Here is a 22,101-nt window from a genome sequence, read left to right on the forward strand (position 1 = left end):
ACTGCGACCCAAACTTGCTTGACAGCCTCGTGTGATCACTTGATGCCGAGGAGACGAGGCGAGGCATGGCGGTGAGACGACAGATAACAGAATGGCATAGCTGTGCACTGCTAATGCATTCAACCTGCCACCGCGCTCCAACAACAAGGCAAACTATCATATAAAATATTCCGACATCGACAATAACATTAAGACACACACGTGCATAAAGAATGTCAGGTAGTATGGTAGAAAACAAACATGGGGGGGAAGAGAAACATGAAAGCAAACAAGTCAGAATGTAACTTGTCTAAGTCTTAAACAATAAAAGAAGACATTGCTGTGCACCTGCCCTTCCGATGTTGGCGTGAAAATGTGCAAATGAACATACATTCCTGGCAGTCTTAGCATAACTGTCGGGCACAATTGTGAGAGTGGGGCTAAAAATAGAGCGTGGTCAAACAGCAGGGCGTGGGGTGGGCGGGCGAGGGTCCATGCGATAGAGTGGCCTGCACTGTAGCCACATAGTGAGCCTGAGGCACTCTGCCAAAGCTTGTAGCCTCGTGGCGGTAATTTGATATTTGTTTGTCTGCATTACTTCATTCTCCTGGTGCCCCTCCCCCCTTTCTGCTTGTGGGGCTGAAGTAACAGTAAGCTTTATCAGATTACTAGCTCTGAGGTCTCTTTCAAGCCTCTCTTTGCCATCTTGATTCCATGCAGCTGTGCAGACTCTTTAATCATAAGCTATCTCTTTTTTTTTTTTTTTTTTTTTTTAACCCGCCTTCCCCTCCTCCCATCCCCTCATCCTCCCTCCTCCTTAACATATGTTAATTGGCTGCTTTCTGTGACAAATTACGAGCGCTCGCTTTGATGAGGTCGCCTTGTGATGGCGCAGGGAGTGGAAGTATGCTGGTGCTGCCGGTCCCTCTCCAGTAACCCCCCCTCTTAACCACTCCAAAAATGAGCGGGTAATGAGAGGCTTGGGCTGGGCCTAGCCCGGCTTTGGCCTTGGTGGGGGCCACTCCCCTAAACAGAGGCTCATCTGTAGGTGCCGTCATGCCACCACACGCCGGCCACACTCCAGACAACCTTTCCCCTCACACACCCCAACACCAGCGCTTCCCTGGAAAATGTAAAGCACAGTTCAAAGTGGAGAATGCAAGTTGTGTGCAGAAAAACGTCCATATGTGGTCTCTTGGCATCATAAATGGTCTATATTTTGATTGAAACAAAAGAATATAGAGTGGCATTAATTATGAATTCTGAGTTTGCCGCTTGTGTATCAAGTTTACACTGTTTGTGTGTGTGTGTGTGTGTGTATGTGTGGGGTGAAGAGACAACGCCTGGAAACATAACACCAGCCTTGCTTAAACAAACACTAGCAGTGCCATAATCTGTGTTTAATGATGCACACAATGCTCACAATTATACAAAAAGTAAACGCAACCCGTTTTTCCTTTACTGTTTTCTATTTTATTTGAATGCCAAACTTTATCATCGCTAAATCTCTTATACTGTCTTTCTTCCTCTCACCATTCCCCTCTTGATACATTACAATCTAGGTTACTGTGTAGAGCAAAGGGACCTGAGGAGAAAAAGAGGGGAAAAAAAACAGAAGGTCGTATCTCCAGTATGAAGGACATCCTTGTTGAAGTGTGCAACCGTCTTCTTCTCCGCAAGTCACAGCCACCCAGACTGCCACTTGTCACAACGTAGGAGCAGGAGCGTTATTTACCACTATCCACTATCCTATGGATCACTGTTTCTGTTACAGTGCTGCCATAAAACACTGGAAGAACACGGTGGACATGCTGAACGAAAATGTTTGATTTTGAAACAAAAATAGCACGCAAAAAAATGGAGGTTAAAATTACAACATCCTTTTATCAAATTTACACATTAACAATATGTCAATATTTATATGCTGGATATAATAAATAAAGCCCAAAAATGTCAGTGTTGTACTATTACAATGCAATGTTTTTTGTTGTTGTTGTAAATGTATCTATTTACATTTTATATGTGCTTAGATATTTGTTTTCTATATTTAATTTTAAGAAATTATTGCGATCCAGTATTGCGATCGAAGGACATGTCCATAAATAAATAAATATATGCCTACTCACAAACTCTTATTGTTAAACATACTACAATATGGTTAAAACATACACAGTAATATCTCTGAGTAATCACTTCACATCGTTTTATTGTATGGCACTTTGGGACATATTTAATTCATAGTTTGGAAATCTTTCCTCATGATCCAATGTCGTTCCAAAACACATTTAACATTTCAGCTGCCATTGATTGTTTTGTTGCTAAATATCCAGTATCATACATCATCCAGTATCATTCACATTTTCCTGCTAAATATCCAGTATCAGACAATTCGAGGCTGTTCATTGGGTTTCATAGTGGCTGTCTACAAACATGCCCGGTCACATGTTTTTGTAGCCGAATCTAAATCACTTGATTTTGAGTACCTGTCCCTGCCGAGTCCTGATCTGATACCTCGGCCATGCATTAAAAAGAAAAACAGAGTGCACATCCAAATTGTCTTAACTGTTATAACATATTTATTTTAATACAGGTATCCCAACGTGGTACCTTTTTAGATGGCTATAATCTAGTGTAGCAGTGTTTCCATTCAAACCATTGTAAACAAAAAAATATTGTCATAACATATCTGTGATGCTACGGCAAATGACATTGAAATATCTTATCTTAAATTAACTAAAATCTAAAACATAAATGATCAGAAATTCAAAAAAAAATCCTCCTAAATAGTCAATGAATCAATTCCACACAGTACAACATTGTAGAAGAAAAACATTGGAGCTCTTAACTCCACTTCAAATAATAAAGACCGCCGTTGTTGGAAGAAGCGTTTGGGTAATAATTTAGTTCTCTCACCGTGTGTCGCCAAGTCGCGACGTTATTGGGCAGCGCCTTTGTATAGGTGCCGCTTGGCGAGCACACCTGCTATTAGATGGAAGTATTTTATATAGCTCCTCCTTTGTTAATCAACCTTACCGTGTAATTCCAGGTAACGTTCGCTTTTTTTTTTTTTTTTTGGAGACTGTCCTTTGAAGTTTGCACCACAGGAGCCCAAAACATTACATTGTGTAGTATAAAACTAAGCTATTGCTGTTCCATTTGGCAATATCTCAGGATTATTATGACTATTTATGATCTTTAATAATTTATAAAATAAAACATCCAATCCTTTTTGCCTGATACTGATGGGGCGAAATGCATTTAATTAATTTAATCATATTGGGACTGGTCAAATTTCTTGTTATTGTAGAATCCAAACCCGCTGATTAAGTAAGGACAAAAAAACTTCCCAGTAGACTTGCCATTACCGACTTACTTACTCGGTTACCACAGATAACCAAAAAGGGAAATCCTTGTACATTTGACCCTTTCCATTGGCTACTAAGCAAAATAGACCACCACACCGAATCATTGTCTTCCGTTGGAGGTAGCACACGTGCGCTTTACGGAAAGAGGTGACGAAATAAAGTCACTGATGGAAAAAGGGATGGGCACCTCGTGGCTGCATGAAGGTTAGCTGTGTTAGCATTAGCCTGCGGGCCTTAATTGAGGCCAGGAGGGAGCATTTAATAGTTGCTGTCAGAAGATCAAATTTAATTCTCTTCTCCTCACAGCCACTGCTGCTGTAGGGGGAGAGTGAAACAAATTGTCTTCAGAGATTTCTAAATGAACAAAGCTTTTAATTAGGGTGATTAGAAGACTGTGGCAGCCAGGAGGAGTCAGGGCTGGGGGTGTGATGAAATCATCACCCTCACTGCGATGTCTGGTGTTGATACGGTGCTGGGATTAAGAGGTGGGGGGAGCGTCATGGGCTCAGGTCTTCATAACTAACCTGTACACCTCTCACCTCTAACACTCTCTCTCTCTCTCATTGCCTCACTCCCCCCCGCTGGAGACGATGGAGACATTGTCTTAGTCGGCAGAGAACATAATTGGGTGAATATGTCAGTGCCTTGTGATGTAAGTGACATGACTCGTGGCTGTGGGGGCGGGGGCGATACGGGGCAGGGGGGTGTTGACCTGTCTCGCCAAGAGGTAACTGCATTAGTTTTGTTGTTCATTATACTGTTTTTTTTTTTTTTTCCTCTTCATACCACAATAGACAAGTAGGGAGTTAATGCCAGTTCACAAATACGCACACACTTCATGTACTGTAACGGAGTGCGTGTGTCTTTTGGTAGCATTCAAGTCTTGATGTGAAGAGCTGACTTAGAGCTCTGTAAATGACCTAACAATGACAGGAAGGGGGGAGTGAAAGAAAGAGAGGAAGGGGTGAAGAAACCCTGGTCATGCTGCTGGAGTTAAACTTACAGTGTAAGTCTGTAGCATGTGCAACACTGATTTCAAAAAAAGAAAAAGGGTGTTTTTTTAGGTTTGTTTACATGACAACAGCCTTTTGGACCCTGAAAACCCAGAAAAGTTTTTGAAACGGTATTTCAAAGTACTTTTAGAATGAGACTCGCAAAGACGCGCATGCATTCGGTGTGAGTGTTTCTTTACATTTCAAAGACATTGCCAACTACTGGCCTTGCAGGTAAATTACAGAATTTTAAGTTGTTTTTGCAGGTCCATGTGCACATTGTCGTCTATACTTCTTACAACACAGAGTTTCTAAACTAATTTCCCTATCTTCCTTGAAGAAATAAAAAGCTCCATGAGCATTATTGTACACACTTGTACCTACCTCATGACTATACCCTCCACAAACATAGAGGATATGCTGTGCTGAAAACACTTCACATTCATATTTAGAGTGTGTGTAAAGGTACCGTAATTAACCTCAACTTGGGCCAAAAATGGTATGTATTTATTCAATTTCGATTAGCTTGTTTCCTCAGATTTTACGCCATGTAAAAAGTAAACTAACTTTTTTTTAATTTACTGATTATTTTGCTGAACTCATTTTACAACAGCGGTTCACACATTTTTTCAGTTTCACAAAAAGACATATTTTGACGGACCCGCATAGAAACAAAAACAAATGATTCAATATAAAACTCACCATTACGCTGAATGTAGTTGTTGTAATTAGTCAGAGCTCCGCGCTTGTTTCCTCTTCAACAAGGTGGTCCCATCTTGGGATAATCTTTACTTTCTTTCAACAAACTCCAAAGGCTTGTTTTTTTTTGTTTTTTATGCAGGGTGCTGAAACAGTTTTGATGGCTTCATTGCGTTACTTGCCATTTGCGCGATATATAAAGCAGAGTAGAATTTGGTGGATGCAACGTCAACAAGCAATTAACCCGTACCTTAAGTAGGAGTGCAGGATTTGTCTCTTTAAAACCGCTGTCTTCTGTCTCATTATTTGGCCTTTTTGAAGAAGCTCTCCCAACATGTTTTTTTTAATTTTTTTATTGTTTGCAAGCTTGTGTTTGTTTTTGTCTCAATACAATGCATTACTTTTTTAAATCCAAAACCCTACACTCATTAGATCAGACACACAAGTTTTTTAATCCATGTGTTCCCACTCACTTCCATGTGTGTGTCCTCTGGCTCTTTTGCCTTTGGACCAGCAGCTGTGGCTTTTACAGCCTTTGGCCTCTTTTCAGAGAGGGGGGCTGACACATTGTGTCATGTCCCCGCATCCTTGGGGAAGTCAGCACTAGGCTTTATGGAAAGATGGCTCTCACCTGTCTCAGCGTCGTCTCTGACGGATGACTACCTGTCTAAATGGTCGCTCCGGTGGCCTACTGTTTGTTCCTGCTGAGTGAGATGTGCAGCTGCCCACACGAAGGCTCGCACTTCCAAACTCCCCTCGTATACCCGTAGAACACACGGCTCTTAAAATATCCAAGCAAACAAAAAGTCATACTCTTATAAGCGCAACCAATTAAAAAATTTTATAAGGCTTAGAGAAGGTTCATTTTTTAAAAATATGATTAAACAAGGTGGAACGGTGGACGACTGGTTAGCACATCTGGCGTTCAAATCCCGGCCTCGCCTGTGTGGCGTTTGCATGTTCTCCCCGTGCCTGCATGGGTTTTCTTCGGGCACTCCGGTTTCCTCCCACATCCCAAAAACATGCATGATCGGTTGATTGAAAACTCTAACCGTTTTCTAACAGTTCCTCTGAGGTTTTTTGGGGGGATTTAGAATTGAGTGTTGGGCCTGATCAAATGCTCTTTCTGGCCGCATATCTCACACATACCGTATGTTCCCCACCCTGATGTTGGAATAATCATTTTTCTAATACATAATTCTAAGTAATTGTGAGTTCAAATGCTGTGATCTCATCTTGTGTTACTCTCTTCAGAGTAGCGACTCCAACTACGTCTGCTCCAATCATTGTGATATCATCACTTCCTTATAAGCGTTCTATTTATGGCCAAAAGGAAAAAAAAAATAGTATTGCTTAGCATTTGCACGAATGTTTCATGTGAGTGTTTTCACAATATCACACAATTGCTCCATGGAAATATTTTTAGTAAATGACTTTAAAAATAAAGTGTATGGGGAAGTCAACATGAGGCCTGGTCATGATCCAGGTTCACAAAGCATTATTGCTTCTGTCCCTCATGTGGGAAAGCGTACATGTCTTTAGGTTTTGGTTTGAAGAGATTTAGGAAACGCAACAACTCAGATTGTCTTTGCCTGCTGATGTCACATCCTTCCCCAATCTTTCCTGTCTTTCTGGCCTCTAAGACCCACGGGTTAGGACTAGACGGGGTTAGCACAAGAAGGAAACAAGAGTCTGGAAGAGTCTCATTAGGATGACAATCAATGACTGTATGTTTAATGCTTAACTTTAAGAATTGCTTAAGCAGGTGTCGAGGAGAGTTTAGCACTTGAGCAGACACTTCTGATTGTCTTCTTTTGTTCCATTATGTCAGTCCCAGTTAGGAGTAGAGCACTATGTAAATAAGAGTAATTTTCAATAGACAGGTTTCTCACTTCTAAGGTACAGAAGTAGGATACGCATGAAACCGTAGCTGTCTTGCTCATGATCAGAATAGACCATGAGCTAACAGAAAGAGACAAGCGAGAATATATCCAAATATCTTACTACACACTTTTAAGAGCACACAGACACACACACACACACACACACACAAAACATTCAAATTCAGGTTTAGCGCAAACCTTCACTGAGGAGAATGAACACATTATAAGATGATCCGCCGCTATCACGCTAATCCCCGGGTGTACATGTTGCTAATCTCTTTAGCCGCTAACATGGTAAATTAGCCCTAATATCTGCAGCAATTCAAAGCCACAGAGGCCCACCTACGCGTGGGCTACCACCCAGCTTCAGGTCACTCGGAGAAGATAGAGACATTAGGGAAAATGGAGGAGGTAAAAGTAGTAGTGCTAGCCATTCGTCACCCTACCTATCTCGCTGTGACAGACTGCGAATGCTACGTCCCACATAGACGAGTCACTGCCGCTAATGACATTAGAGGCACAATGAGACCCGGTACACATATTTCCTCCTCTCTCCCATGCTGTGCGGCCATTGACTTGCTGGATCCCCTCATTTCTTTTGGTGCATCTCCATCAATCCATGGAGGCACCACATGTGCCAAGTGCACTGCTAATTCCTGTTCCAAAACGTACACACGTGCGCTACAACAAGATCCACATGTAAACTGACAGACAAGAGATACAGCAGACACACGAAGAGGAAACCTGTAAAAAAAAGAGAAAATTTAGCAGAAATGCTCAAGTGAAAACAGAACACGGTGAGTGTGTACTGACATTCAGATTGCATTTGAAAAACGATATAAAAGCGCATTTTTTTTCTTTGCCCCCTCTTCGAGAAAATGAGAGTTTATTTAAAAAGAGAAAGCGTTTATTTAATGTACCATACACCCCCTAAAAGGTTGACATACTGTAGTCTAATATGTTATCCTTACAACCACATTTCCTTAGAGGATAAAGGGATACTGGAAATATATATATATATATATATATATATATACATACATACATACATGTATATTTCAGGACACACACTATTACCAAATGTGTAACAGATGTACAGTACGGTGAGCCCGAGACTGTGCTGTGGAGGTGGGGTTTCTTAGAAAAACATCACCAATCCTGTCATGATAAATCACCATCCCCAATTTGTGATAGATTATAATGTGTGGAGAATTAGAATTGAAGAATACCCCACTCAGCAGATTTCTGGACATGTTGCACGATACAGAAGTGTCACTTTTGGTTTCAACATTTTCTCCCCACGCAATTCTCTGAATGCAGAAATAAATGTGCTGATATTTATGTGCAATGTGTCCCATTGGAACTGGTGTTCATGGAACTTTCTTCTTCTTAATAGTAATTAGAAGCATTTCCAATGAAAATGTAAGTAGTAATAAACTGACATATTTTCTTTGATATTGTTAATTTTCTTGCAGAAATAATAAGATATGAATAATAATGAAAAAGTAATATAGTATGCCCTAATATTTTAGAAGTAAGAATGAATTATTAAAGCATGCCCACTAATGTTTACGAATGCACATGTACACAAAGCATTCGGCTTAGTTAATAGTTCACTCTGAACATATTGTTAACACAACTTTTACATTACAACCAAACAAATTGCTAATGAGCGCTTCAGCCAAGTGTTCATTTAGCAATCCAATGACCAGTAGAGACGCATTACTTGCATGTGTTTTTTTTATATGCTGAGAATATTCGTTTAGTAAGTGACAGTCAACTACTGAAGCGTTTTACTAGTTTGTTGTCGTGTAACTGCAATGAGTCAAAGTAGACTTTTCTCCCTTTTGCCACCCGCTAGTTTTATTTAGGTTCAGTCCACATTAACAAGCAACCCACAGACTGTCTATAGGAATGTGAAAAGCACTGTGCGCTGTGTATTAGTTTTTAGCGACTAAACGCTTGGGAGAGAGGTGACCTAGAATTGAGCCTTGTGGTGCACACTGGAGTGTTCATGTTCTCATCGTCCTCTCAGCTCTCACTTTGGAGACGGCGAGAGAAAGAGCGCTCATTAGATCTATGTGCTGAATCTCCCTCTCCAATTCTCCCATCCTCCCCCAACCTTCATCTCTCTCTCTCTGATTCGCTCTCTCAGTCCGTCTGCTTAACAGATGGGAGGGTCATGGCGACAGCACTTCCCCTCCCCCTGGAGAGGCCTGGTGCCTGTTCAAAAGATCCCTCTTTTTGCTTCACTATTTCCTTCTCGTGTGTATCTCTGTGTTTCTCCCTCCATCTTCCACCCATCACATTGTTACCTGTCCACCATAAAGCTCACATAGCCAGGACCCATTATATTGAACAAGCAGAGGAGCAACTGTGGTCCTTCTGTCTTCATGGTACCACCGCCGACTTCCATATTAGCAGGCACACAGTCGAGGGTTCTTCAAGCTCTCAGCAAGCGCAAAATTATTAGTCAGGTTAGATAAGTTCCGTGCCTAACTTTGTTAAGTAAACTGCCTTAAGGTCTATTTTGTGCGCCCCTTGCTCACCTCATTTTCCCTCCCAACGTCAGAGGTCACTTGTGAAAAATTCCTCCAGAGGATTACTGCTGTGGCCACGTGACCACGCTTACTAAGCAGTGCTTGTTTCCCCAGCATTTCCCCTCCATATTGCCACCTTGGCGTCACCAGGCCAAATTGGATTGAGCGATTCACCTGGTAATCTGTTAACTGATGCTCTATACCCGCCACGGGGGGAGTTGGAGGAGGAGAGGCAGTGGGTGGGCAATGTGTGCATATCCAGGAGCGGCGTGGCACTCATATGGGACGGTGGAGAAAAGAGGGGTCGGGGGAGCTCTCGTCGATGTGTAGGATGAGGTAAAGGAGAATAAAGTGAGATGGGATGAGAGGAGGAGGTGGTGGTTGAAGGGAAGCGGTCACACGGCTTCACCTCAAAGCGTGCTTGCTGCCTGGCTAGTGTTGGGAGCCAAAAGCAGGGATTAAATGTTCAGGACACGGGCTTTGTCTTAATGTTACGTAAGGCCTAAGGTGTTGCCCCAGCGGGTGTTGACATTGAGAGGTTCAGCTCTGCTCACGAGTGCTTTGGGAGGATTGAGGAGGAGGCAGTAGGGGCCAGGAGGCAGGGATCATTGAAGTAACCCCTGGCTTTTTGGAGGCCTGCCTGAGCTGGCTAGTGTTATATACAAAGGCTGGGAGGGGATGATGCTGTCAGCCTGTGATTGAGGTACGCTGCTGGCTTGATTGATGCGCTTGTCTGGCTTTCTTGTGCCAAGCGTCTTAGTTGGCTTGTAATCCCAGTTTGTCTGACAACATCCCTCTTTGTTTCTTTCCAGAGGGCATCTCTTTGTTTTTTTTTCTGTCTTTAAGGATGGGCGTGTTTACACAAAAATGTTCTGGAATGCCTCCACAGAACTGCCAGAGTTATTTTAGATCTTATTATTATTCCCCCAACTGCCAAAGATGCTTTGTATGCATGTATCATTGCATTGCATATTTGACATGCATGTCATAATTGAAATGAAAATATGTTTGCATTTTTTTCTTTAAACCGTTTATTGTTATGTATTTATATATTTCCCGACATTCTTTACTCCTTAATAATATTGATAGATCCAACATTGACTCCTGAAATCAATATATTTAATACATGCGGGATCTTGGTGCAGGAATCCTTACACACGAACTCTATTTGCAGAACACGTCATTCGGTACGCTTGCATGTTCTACGACAGGTGTTCCCAACAAGGGCTGCAAGCTTTAGTGTGATGTGAAGGGGTGTGGGAACATACCGTATTATTATATTCTCACCATTTTTAAGGGTATGGAGCATAAAAGGATTGGGAAGTAATGAGTTCAAAATTCAAAGAAATAAAAATAAGAAAATCTGGCTTGAGATGCTCATTTTTGGTGGACAATGTTTGATAGGTGTCAGTTTAACAATACTCGATATTCTTGTATTTGTGATTTGCAGTCTTACCATTTTGGTTACTGTGAGAGTGAGTGCAAATTATACAGTAAACACTCCTCAGTGTATAGTTCAACAGCACTACAAACTGCAGGTTTTTTTATTTTGCGTGTGAAGCCATATTCCTAGTGTATGCGTAGGCCTTGGAGGATGTCCCTCTTGCATACTTTCATTATCAATGTCCTACTAGTGGAAAAAAGAGGTCAAGTGCGTAGCCGTGTGCTGTGTTCACCTCAGGGGTTTAAAGCATTCTTCTGCTTTCTCATGCATGTTACTCAATAAATACATGGATTCGGGTTAGGGGGAGATGAGGAGAAAAGAGAGGAGGGGGAAAGAAAGCGCAGTACAGTGTGTGGGTGTGTGTGTGTGTGGTAGTGTGCAAAGGAGAGAATGTGAGAAGAGCGAGGAAGAGAGCAAGGGTGCATGAGAGAAGAGAGAAAGTGATTGAGAGAGAGACTGTCATGTCTTTTGGTGAAGCGGTGTCGTCTTCCACATCAATGTCTGATACTCGTGCTGCCAGGTGCCGGAAATCTGGTTCAGAAAGGAGAGAAGAAAGAGAAGATGGAGAAAAAAGGCTGAGTAGATGGAGGATTTTTTTATTTTTTTATTTTTATGTGATGGCACTGACAGCTTCCCTGCATTGCACTGAGCTTAAATAATGGGATTCTCATTTGCATAACGAGGGACGTTATCACCTCTACTGTCAAAAGAAAACACAACAACAGTTCTTGTGCTCCTCCCTTAGATAGATTGGGTTGGCCTACTTAAGCACCTCCAGAGAGATGCGTCGAAGCTCGGGCTCAGCCGAGCTCCAATAAAGAACACACACGTGCACGCTCACGCAAACTTTTTGTGGCGCGGACAACACAAAGTCCAGCTCGCCGGCTTTTGGACAAGAAAAAGTACAAACACACAACCAAGTGTACGTAGATAAGTATATGAGGATTGACGTGTCAGTTAATCGTGGAATTTTCTTTGAACTCTGACTCCCAACAATATTTCAAATATTCAGTCCTGATATATATTTTATATCTTATTTTGTCTTTTGTTGAGCCAGAATGAGATAAGGCAGAGTTCAATTCCACATCTGAATTCCTTCAACTGCGCCACAGATAGTGTTGTGGTTCACTAAAATGGCTTTTGGGAACATGCCCATTCTGAGTTCACCTTTCACCCTAAGTCAACCGCGATAGGCTCTGACTCCTTATGACCTTGAACAGGATAAGCGGTGTGGAAAATGTACCGATGTATGGAGTTCCTTCATCTCACATTTTGGAGATGGAGCAAAAGTGGAGGCAGGATGCTACTTTTACTGTCAGTACAGTGAAGTTTTACAGGAGGAAGTAAAAAGCATTGCACAGTCTGGAAGTAATGCTACAGTGCTGGTGATTAGAGCGTTTAAGTTAGCGGCACTTCCAAAACACTGTCAAACTCTCTGTGAACGAGGCGAGATCCTGACAGCGCTGTCTCCTCTCATAGTCTGCACAGGGAGAGAGAGAGAGACCAAAAGAAGCAAAACCTGATTTGCATGATATCGACAGTGAAAAACACAGCCACTCTCACAACATTGTTGACAGATTCTTTGTCTTTCTTCGCCCTCCCTAGTGGCTGCCATGATGCCACTTTTATATATTTTTTTTCATTCCTCACAGTATTTTGCCATATTTCATTTCATTTAATGCTCATCCTCTCCTCCCCCTCCTTCTCTTCTTTCTCTTTCTTGCAGGTACAGATGCTGGAATCTTTGAGTTGATTGGAACAAATAGAAAACCGGAGAGAGTGAGAAAGAAAGAAGAGGAAGAGCAAAGAGAAAGAAGAGGAAAGAAAAGAGAGAAGCAAGCATAAAGTTCGTTGGGAAGAGGAGAGAAAGAAAGCGACGGGGACGATGGGGAGGAAAAAGATTCAGATCACGCGGATTATGGATGAACGCAACAGACAGGTATGTCTCTCGGGAATGGGAGGATGGATGAGTGTGAGGGTGGGAAGGGGAGAAGTGGAAAGAGTGGGGGGAACACCCCCCCAACCACACAACCCTCAACAATGAACGTCTTTAGGGAGTCTGAACAATATGAAATGGGGGGACAAGGGAGTGGATGCCAGAAGAGCAGAGTTATTGCTTTGGGGGGGTGAAGTGTTCCTGGCTTATAATGACAAGACTTGTTTCCCTCACTTCACCAGCCAGTGTTGAGGCAATCTGGGAGGGGGGTGGGGTGGCGGGGGGGTCGGTGTTTCCGGTGAGAACATCCTCAAGACTAAAGTCCCATTCTACATAGCACGGCCCACATGGAGCACAACGGCCTGTGTTTGACTGTAGCGGCCCTCGCACACCGTCCTGTTCCGCTCACTGCCAGTGGAATATTACTGGCTGAATGTAGGGTGGGAGAAAGCAAACACTTCACAAAGAGAGGGTGCTGCTTGTGGGAAAGACAAAATTGAGTTTTGCAGTGATATTCCGAGACATTTCCTAATTGGTTTATCAATCAAGGTAGCAGTAGCCACCTTTTTTCCACCTCAATCTTATTTATTCATCCTGCAGTTTGGACAATTACATGCTTTCCACTTTGTGTGAACAGTCTGGGATGCCCAATGCACAAAGAGAGTTTCATTTTTTAATTTTATTTTAACCAGTAATACTGTGGCCCCTAACTTAAAATTTTAGGGGTCCTAGCAGAATTTTGAAGGAACATTCTATAAATCAATTCACAATTCACATTTCCTTTCATTTTCACTATATTACTAATAAATACTTTGACAATAAATGCAGAAACTACAATGTTCAAAATTCACATTTTATTGTTCACATAAAAAACAAATTTAGCAGCTGAAAGACTAAAAATATACATTTAATGTTTCGGCTGACAGTGCTATTATTATCAGCAAATTATGTGTTCCCCGCATCTTGTGGGTATTGATAGCAGAATTTGAAGTTTATTGAATTTGTCTCCCTGAAATAGCTCAGCCACCCATCCCCTAAAACAGAATTTTCTGCCTTTTTTCACCTTGAACGTTTCCTCACAACAGACTCATTCAGGATTTGGCTCGTCTGGCACACTAGGTTGATTGTAGGGGTGGGTAAAAATATCAATTAATTGATGTATTGCAATATTCCCATTATTTTGCATTTTTATGCAGTTTTATTGCTAAAAAGATGTGAGGTGGCATACCACGTTAACTTGGGCAAGTATATATTTAAAAATTGTCAACAGGTCCTCTAAATTGTGTATTTCTACTTCTTATTGAATTGACATCGCAACCTAAAGAATCAAAATCTAATTGAATCACAACCTAGCCATCCATCCATCCATTTTCTGAGCCGCTTCTCCTCACTAGGGTCACGGGCGTGCTGGAGCCTATCCCAGCTATCATCGGGCAGGAGGCGGGGTACACCCTGAACTGGTTGCCAGCCAATCGCAGGGCACATACAAACAAACAACCATTCGCACTCACATTCACACCTACGGGCAATTTAGAGTTGTCAATTAATCTACCACGCATGTTTTTGGGATGTGGGAGGAAACCGGAGTGCCCGGAGAAAACCCACGCAGGCACGGGGAGAACATGCAAACTCCACACAGGCGGGGCCGGGGATTGAACCCCGGTCCTCAGAACTGTGAGGCAGACGCTCTAACCAGTCGTCCACCGTGCCGCCCATGAATCACAGCCTAAAGAATTTAAATAAAATTAAATCGTGAGGTTCTTAACAATACCCAGCCCTAGTTTATTGGGAAGAAAGTAAGTAATGATAGTTCTCTTCACCATTGTTCATTGTGTACAAGAGTTATGTGAAATCTATAGAATTGCACAACCCGCCTCTTTTCACACGTTAGCCAATCACAGTGGTTATTTGCCCCACCTCCTCGTTCTCTCATACATTGGTCCGTCTTTTTTAGTTTCTTTTTCTACTGTTTTCGTCTTTTGGAGTTCAAAAGCGGTGTAGAAAATGGATGGATAATAACAAATCTGAAAATGTACTGGTCAACAGTCCATCCTCTGTAAACGAAAAAATCCCACACACATAATTTTGTTTTAGATGGGAGACCAACCCATATTTTTCAATTTCCAGTTCCTGTACATACTGTATCATTTCTTGATGTCCCAATAATCGGTATGTGTGTATGTTTTGAAGCCAGCTGCACTAAACCCTATAAATATTTGCAGAAGCCTCAGTATGCATTTTATGAAAAATTGGGCTATGTGACTGGAACCCACTCTAAGGTCTCCGGCTGTAAAAAAGAGAGAGAGAGAGCGCTCCTTCCTCGCTGCCCCTGAGGCACTCAATCGATCACTTCCTGTGCTCCAACTGACCACTGGCACTTTTTTCATCTTACTGACTTTCCAAATTGGATCCATACGCATCTAGCGTGGCCCTCGGATCACAGGTCAAAAACACACACACTGACCAGCTTCAGGCCTTTCTCTGACATAAGTCTGACACACAAACGCTTTCAACAGTTCTTCTTCATATGTATCTCCAGTCATCTGTGGACTCACACTGTGTAAAAATAAAATGTCTCGTGGAATCGATTATTCAATGCTGGAGGAGTCCTTTTGAACTGTGTCATGACTTGTCTCTATGAGAGGGATTCCAACTAACACTGATATGAGAAAGTGGGTGCACCTGAGATAAAGAAGAAGCTTCCAGTAATTCAACTTGTTGTGACACAGCATCCGCTCTTTGGAAACGGAGTTAAAGCAGCATGGAGTATCTCTTTGTCATCGTCATCGAGCAACCGAAGCAGTGAGCGAGGTCACAGAGTTTCCAACGAGGACTCAAGCTATCGTGTTGCAGCAGCACCCTTGCTTCCTCTTCGCTGTTATCTCAGCCCTTCTCTCACCTTAGACTCAGCCCGCCACATGCACCAGGCCATCCGGCTCCTGAGGATAAGGAGGGAAAGAGGGAGACAGGAAGGACACCTGAGGGGAATCGATGGCTGAGATATCCGGGCTTTACTTACAAGGGGAGAGAGAAAGAGAGAAGCAGAGGAGAAAAGGTTCAGGGAAAGGAGAGTCAATAAACCACTGAATTTTGTTGTTTGGATCTCTAAAAATGATAAATAACCCCTAGTTAAATGATGTCATGACACTGTGCGGGATGCGTCACATGGCCAGTGGAACATATTGTGTTCAATGCGATCCCATATTTGGCATGTATATACATGACATCATTGGATTAGACAGCATCACAAGACAGACCAGAAACTCCAGCCTTCTTCTTAAAAGGAAAAAAAACAGAAGTTGAATTTTGCATTTTTTCACTTCCTTTTTGAGAAAATGCCACCCAGTCCAAGCCAAATAAACACAAGAGGAGTTTGTATAGAGCTGCTTCCAAACTCACATTCTTCCACTCTTTTCATTCATTTAAAAGGAAAATATCATATTAATGTAGATCAGTTTCAAGTATTTGGACATACTTGATATCAATTCCAGACGAGGTAATGGATCATAGTTTGTGTTTCAGAGGTCCAAATACTTTTGAGCGCCTGAAAAACAGTGGGAATGTAAATTTGGATGAAAATGGCTATAACTCATAAATGTTACAAGGGCATTTTTTTCTTAAATTCAAGTTGAAAGTTGAGTGGCGATATCAGGCAAAATCATCAATCAGATATTGTCCAAATCCTTATGGAGCTAAATACTAAATAACACCACATTAACGTTAGGTCAATTAAAGGTTCTAAATAGTCCATAGGTGTGAATGTGAGTGTGAATGGTTGTTTTGTCTATTTATGCCCTGTGATTGGCTGGCAACAAGCCTAGGGTGTACCCCGCCTCTTGCCCGAATCTGCCGGTATGGGCTCCAGCACACCTGCGACCCTAATGAGGACACGTTTTGCAGAAAATTTATGGATAATGCACTTACACATTTATATATATATATATATATATATATATATATATATATATATATATATATATATATATATATATATATATATATATATATATATATATATATATATATATATATGTGTGTGTGTGTGTGTGTGTGTGTGTATAAATATATATATATATATATATATATATATATATATATATATATAGCACAACACGTGTGTCAAAAATTCATAATTGAAAGATTCCTTACACTTTCATGTTCCAACATTTTGATGACGGGGCAAAAAAATGTGCCCAGCTACCATCACTCCCGTGCCACCTACAGTGCTCCCCTGCCCGCCCTGCAGCAACGGCGGCACGGCTGTGGGCACAGGGCCCATCTCTCCCTGGGCGGCCACTTTGGGCTGCCACCCCGGGCCCCCTGAAACGCTTCCCCAGGGCCGTGGCAGAAGGGCCAGGCCTCCCTGTTGTTGACTGGCTGCCCAAAGCTCCTGACAGTGGGCAGCAGTGTGTGAGGCCTGGCTCGGAGCCTCCTGACCACTCAGAGCCTCTCCTTGCTTCAGGCACATAAAAGAACCCCCTCATGGACTGCACACGGAAAGCAAACGCGCACATGCAATATACAAGCTCAGGTCTCTGTGTGTGTGTGGGTGGGTGTCTGTGTGTATAGATTTGACACATTGCAGATGATTCAGTTCGACACTTTGATAGATGGCAAATTTAATGTGTTCTTTATGGAGCATGCTTTTAAATAACCGGAACAGCCAACATTATGACCACTTACCCAAAATAATTAAACAGTGGACCCTCGGTTTGCATATGCCCTAGTTTTCGTCTGATTTGGTTTTCGACAATCTTTTTTTATCGTCAAAATCTTTTCGTGCAGCCACTCAGTTTTTGTACAAAAAAAATAGTAAGTCGGCCATTCATTTCCCAGAATCGTTGCACGTTCATCCGAAGCATTTCACAGTTTCACGACACTTTCGTGGGCCACAAAGTGGCTTATTTAGCAGTCGCACTCGATAAACAAGCACAAAATAGTTTGAGGGCAACTGCTAAATAAACCACCATAGGACCAAATAAAGTGTGGTGAAACTGTTATTATACTGGCGTGCTTTTTTTTGAAGGCCTGACTTTTTGACAGGATGTTATGCCGATTTTGCCACAACTCATCGCAGTCTTTCCAAGAAGAACCTGGAGGGAGGCTTGTTATTGCCTTGAGTTGTTACTAAAAGCTTGCATCGTGCATCCTTGCTGTCTTTTCAACCCTTTTTACAAAATACGACAGAAAGTTATCACTGCCAGCCATTTGATAAAGAAGGCGAGAAGCACAAAAGAATTTAAGAAAGCGCTTGGAAAATGGCTCCCCTTCTCCTTCCTTGCAGTGTACCCCACCAAGTCTTCAATAAATGTGAAAGTAAAGGTAAAAGGTTAATTTATCCACTTAATCAGTCATATTTGTTTTACTCTGTTTTTGTATGTGAAGCTATAGTTATTCTCTATAAAATGTATTTTCTGTTCATTTTTGGGTCTGGAACGGATTAATTGAATTTACTTTTATTTCCTAGGAGGAGATTGATTTCGTACGATTCTGCATTATTTAGACTTCCTGAAGCAGATTAATCACAAAAATCGAGGTATCAAATGTTCTGACTGTGTCTAATACGTTGGTTACCCCCATTAGTTATGTCACGAGAGAGTCAGAAATATCATTAACAACTCTGTCTCCCTCTTTCTGTCTGTCTCTCTCTCTTTCTCTGCAGCCACAGTAATGTTAAAAAGCATCTGACACTGTCATTCAAAACTGAACATTTTCGTACAGTCTGAATATTTGATACAGCTCTTATATTGAATGGTCTTAATGTTGCGGCTGGTCGATGTATAAACGGCATCATCCATCTCTGTAAAACTGGTCTGGGGAGCAACTCATTTACTGCAATTGGCCTTAATTAGTGTTGCCTCTCGAGCGTGCTTGGAGGGCTAAATTCGTGGCAACTTGTTTGCACATTCGTGTGTGTGGGTTGGGATGGAGACATTAGGGTTCCAAGGAGGATGCAGGAGCAAAGGTTAAACCTGGAGCAGGTCATCAGTGTCAGGAAGTCAAATAACTAAATTTCCCAGCTTTTCCACCCTGAACAACACATGGAAGATGCACAGTAATGCCTTTGGGCACATGGGGGAAGAGGGGGGGGGGGGGTGTATTTTTTTGTTTGTTTCTTCCTACGACAAAGCCTTACTCCGATCAACGGTGCCAGGGTGAGAACACGTGCTGGTGAAATTAACAGCAAGAAAATAATGAGGCCCACAGGGTAGCTCCATCACCCCTTCCCTCATTCCCACCTACCACCTTCCCTTTGCGAGTGTCATCTTCGCTCTGTCATCTGCTCGGCACCGCAAGACCTCACCCCACCTAAAGTCCACGCCAAGCTCTCACCTCACTGTTTTACTACTCTTTGGACTGCTCAACTTTGTTTTTCGCATATACGTTATATCTTCTTCCCTGTGCTTCATTTCCCCATCACACCTGGGCGCTTGATTGTTATGGAGTTGAACGTGGGAAAATTGGAATTAATGTGACGTTCTTGTAGCAGATTTTGAAATCTGGCCCTTGTAGAATTCAAAATGCATTTCAGCTATTGGGCCATGACAAAAGTTTACAGCAAATGACAAGTAATTTTTGTCATGATGGTAAGTAGCTCGGGGCCTTGTAATGCAACAGCCACTTTTTCTGCCTTTCCATTTGCAGCTTTTCAGCATAAATGAGAAAATTGAGGGGAGTGACGCATCCAAGCATTACCTTTCTGTACTGGATTATAGTTACATACTTCTTTAAGGAGGAACAATAGCAAGTTACATGTACAGCATTTCAAGAATTGCCAGAATTTATGCACCAGACAACCACATGTTCGCTTTTTCATACTCAACATGGACACTTCATTCAGGGCATCACTACAGACTTTGAATAAAAGGCAAAAACGTCTCCTGTCTGATGCTTCTTGCACTGAAAATGATGCTAAGCGGCATTTTGAAGACGGAGAAGAGCAGAGCATATATTATAGGAGAGACAAAGCCCCTTTTGTCAGATTGGCCCTCTTAACTGTTTCCTTGGACGTGAGGCAGAGTTCAGAAACAGGTCCTGGACCCCTTGTATTCCTTTTGCGTAAGCCCGTGCCTTCCTGCCTGGCCCCTGACAATGGAAGAAGTGTTTGTCTCAGGACAAACCTAAAGCTGACTGACATGTACCGGTATGTGGGAGTGTGCGTGCACCATGTTTGGTTTGCTAACAAGTAGTTTTAGGTGCCTGTCTCTCCACTCCTCCTATGCCTCCCCCAGGGAAGCAGGCAGGAGGTGGGAAGCAGAAGCGAAGCCATTGTGAAGGGGAAGCCACTGGCCTCTTCCTGTTATGAGAGGAAATGCATACAAATGTGCTTCCTGTGCGTCCGCCCCTCCCCTCCCCCTCTCACCCCGCCACCCCCTCTTGCTCTCTTTCCTCTGTCTCCCCTCTCACCCATGTGGTGGGGAATCTGCCGCCGCCTCTCCTTCTTCTTCTCTGTTTATCCCGGGCCGCCTCGCTCCTCGTTTGCCAGCGGAAATGTGACATGTCATTTTATGCAGAGCAAATCTCTGCTCATTTGACTGGGACGCACATATAATTGCAGTTTCACAGACAAACATACGTACATGAATAAAGATGACAGGAAGACGATGAAAGGGTTTAACGGGTAATTTAATAAAGGGAGCCTCTGAAAAACGTCATTTTAAAGTGGTATTTATACACTCGCCATTTGGTAAACCTGCAATATCTAATAAGATCCATTACACGAGTTACAGTATATCATATAGTATAAAAATCTGCCTTTACACATCATAATGTTCAGTTGTGATTGACACTGTCAGAGAGATTAATACTGTATAAAAATAAGTTAATTATTGTGAACGTAATTTACAGTAGTGGAGAAATGTATTGCATCATACTGAGAGGTGTTTGTAGTCCTTTATCATGATACAAACATCGGTGACCCAAACAGTCAAGATAGATGACACATGGCCCACTAGAAGGCACTCATATCCATCCATACATTTTCTGTGCGTCTGTTTATCCTTAGTAGGGTCGTGGGTGAGCTGGAGTTGAGTTAGGGTGAGAGGCAGGATACACCGCGGACTGGTTGCTAGTCAATCCCATACATACAAAAAAACATTTGCGCTCACATTCGCAATTCATGCTAATTCTTCTATCTCTCCCTGAACCTGACATGCATGTTTTTGGAATGTGGGACGAAGCAACAATACTCACAAAATATATATATATATATATATATATATAAATAAATTAATTTTAAAAAAGCCACACAAGCACAGTGAAAACATGCAAATTCCAAACATGAAAGCCAGAGCCTGGATTTATACTCCCAACCTCAGAATTTGGAGGTGGGTGTGCTAACCACTCGTCCAGTTTTAATTTTCATAAGAAGACAGATAAGAACATAAGAATCCTGATTAGTCTTGAAAGGCTGAAATGTTACAAAAGCAAAATAAAATATGGGGTTAAAAATATTTTGAGTGAGTGAGTTTACCCTACTTAAGGGTTAACCCACTGAGAGTACTGAGTGGTGATTGGTGACTAGTTTCCAGCTGCACTGAGGGTAGGAGGAGCACATTTAGAACAGGACATGCCAAGTGTGATGGTTTATGGGCTAAAATGGTCACATGATGAGCTCTCTACAATCCATGGAGTCACAGCAAATTTACCCCAAGCTGTACTGAGACAAAGACTTGAAGATCCAGCGCCAATTAGTGCATCCCACTAGGTTCATGTGCAAGGGTGGGTTGTTCAATTGAGCATGTACAAACAGGCGTGTTTGCGTGGATGTATGCTATATAGCAGGTTGTACTGTATGTGTCACATTGAGATGTGTGGGTGTGTTGTGAAATTCATCTAGGTGTTATTGTTTGGTCAGTTTGGGTTTTACGTAATCACACCCGTTCACCTCCTGGAGGATGATGAAAGCCATTTGGGAATGGTCCTAAAAACATTCGTGGACAGAAGTACTGGGAGAATTAGCCACCACATCTAGTGGTTGTAAAAATGGAAGCAAGAATGCTGCAGAAAGAGTTTACACTCTTCTGAGAAGAATTTATTAAAAATGTTTTTGCTGAACATTTGTGTTAGAGGGTGAACTGGCCTACCTCATATCCTCTGCTCTTTACCATCCTAAATGTGTTTGGGGTTGAGCTCATGTTTCTCTACACCAGATTCGCAGTCTGTTTAGCTTAATGCTAACAAACAATAAAAACGCCATAGATGGGCAAACAGATAGCATCGGTGTTATAACCCTTTAAGCAATGGATGTTTGAACACCAATA

The 22,101-nt window shown here is 42.1% G+C and overlaps 1 protein-coding gene across 12 annotated transcripts in view; it reads left to right on the forward strand.

Moving 5' to 3' along the window:
• mef2cb (myocyte enhancer factor 2cb) overlaps nt 1-22,101 on the forward strand; it is a 78,186-nt gene that overhangs the window by 15,792 nt on the left and 40,293 nt on the right. For 10 of the 12 annotated variants that reach the window (XM_061672264.1, XM_061672273.1, XM_061672263.1 and 7 more), the window contains exon 2: nt 12,629-12,841. In XM_061672264.1, coding sequence (XP_061528248.1) covers nt 12,788-12,841 — 54 coding nt within the window. In that variant the 5' untranslated portion in view covers nt 12,629-12,787. Of the gene's footprint in view, nt 1-1,665; nt 1,692-10,092; nt 10,162-12,628; nt 12,842-22,101 lie in introns of those variants that run through there. The other 2 variants (XM_061672265.1, XM_061672266.1) reach the window with 2 other exon arrangements.

This window comes from Phycodurus eques, chromosome 3 (genome assembly GCF_024500275.1).
Source record: "Phycodurus eques isolate BA_2022a chromosome 3, UOR_Pequ_1.1, whole genome shotgun sequence".
NCBI lineage: Eukaryota > Metazoa > Chordata > Actinopteri > Syngnathiformes > Syngnathidae > Phycodurus > Phycodurus eques.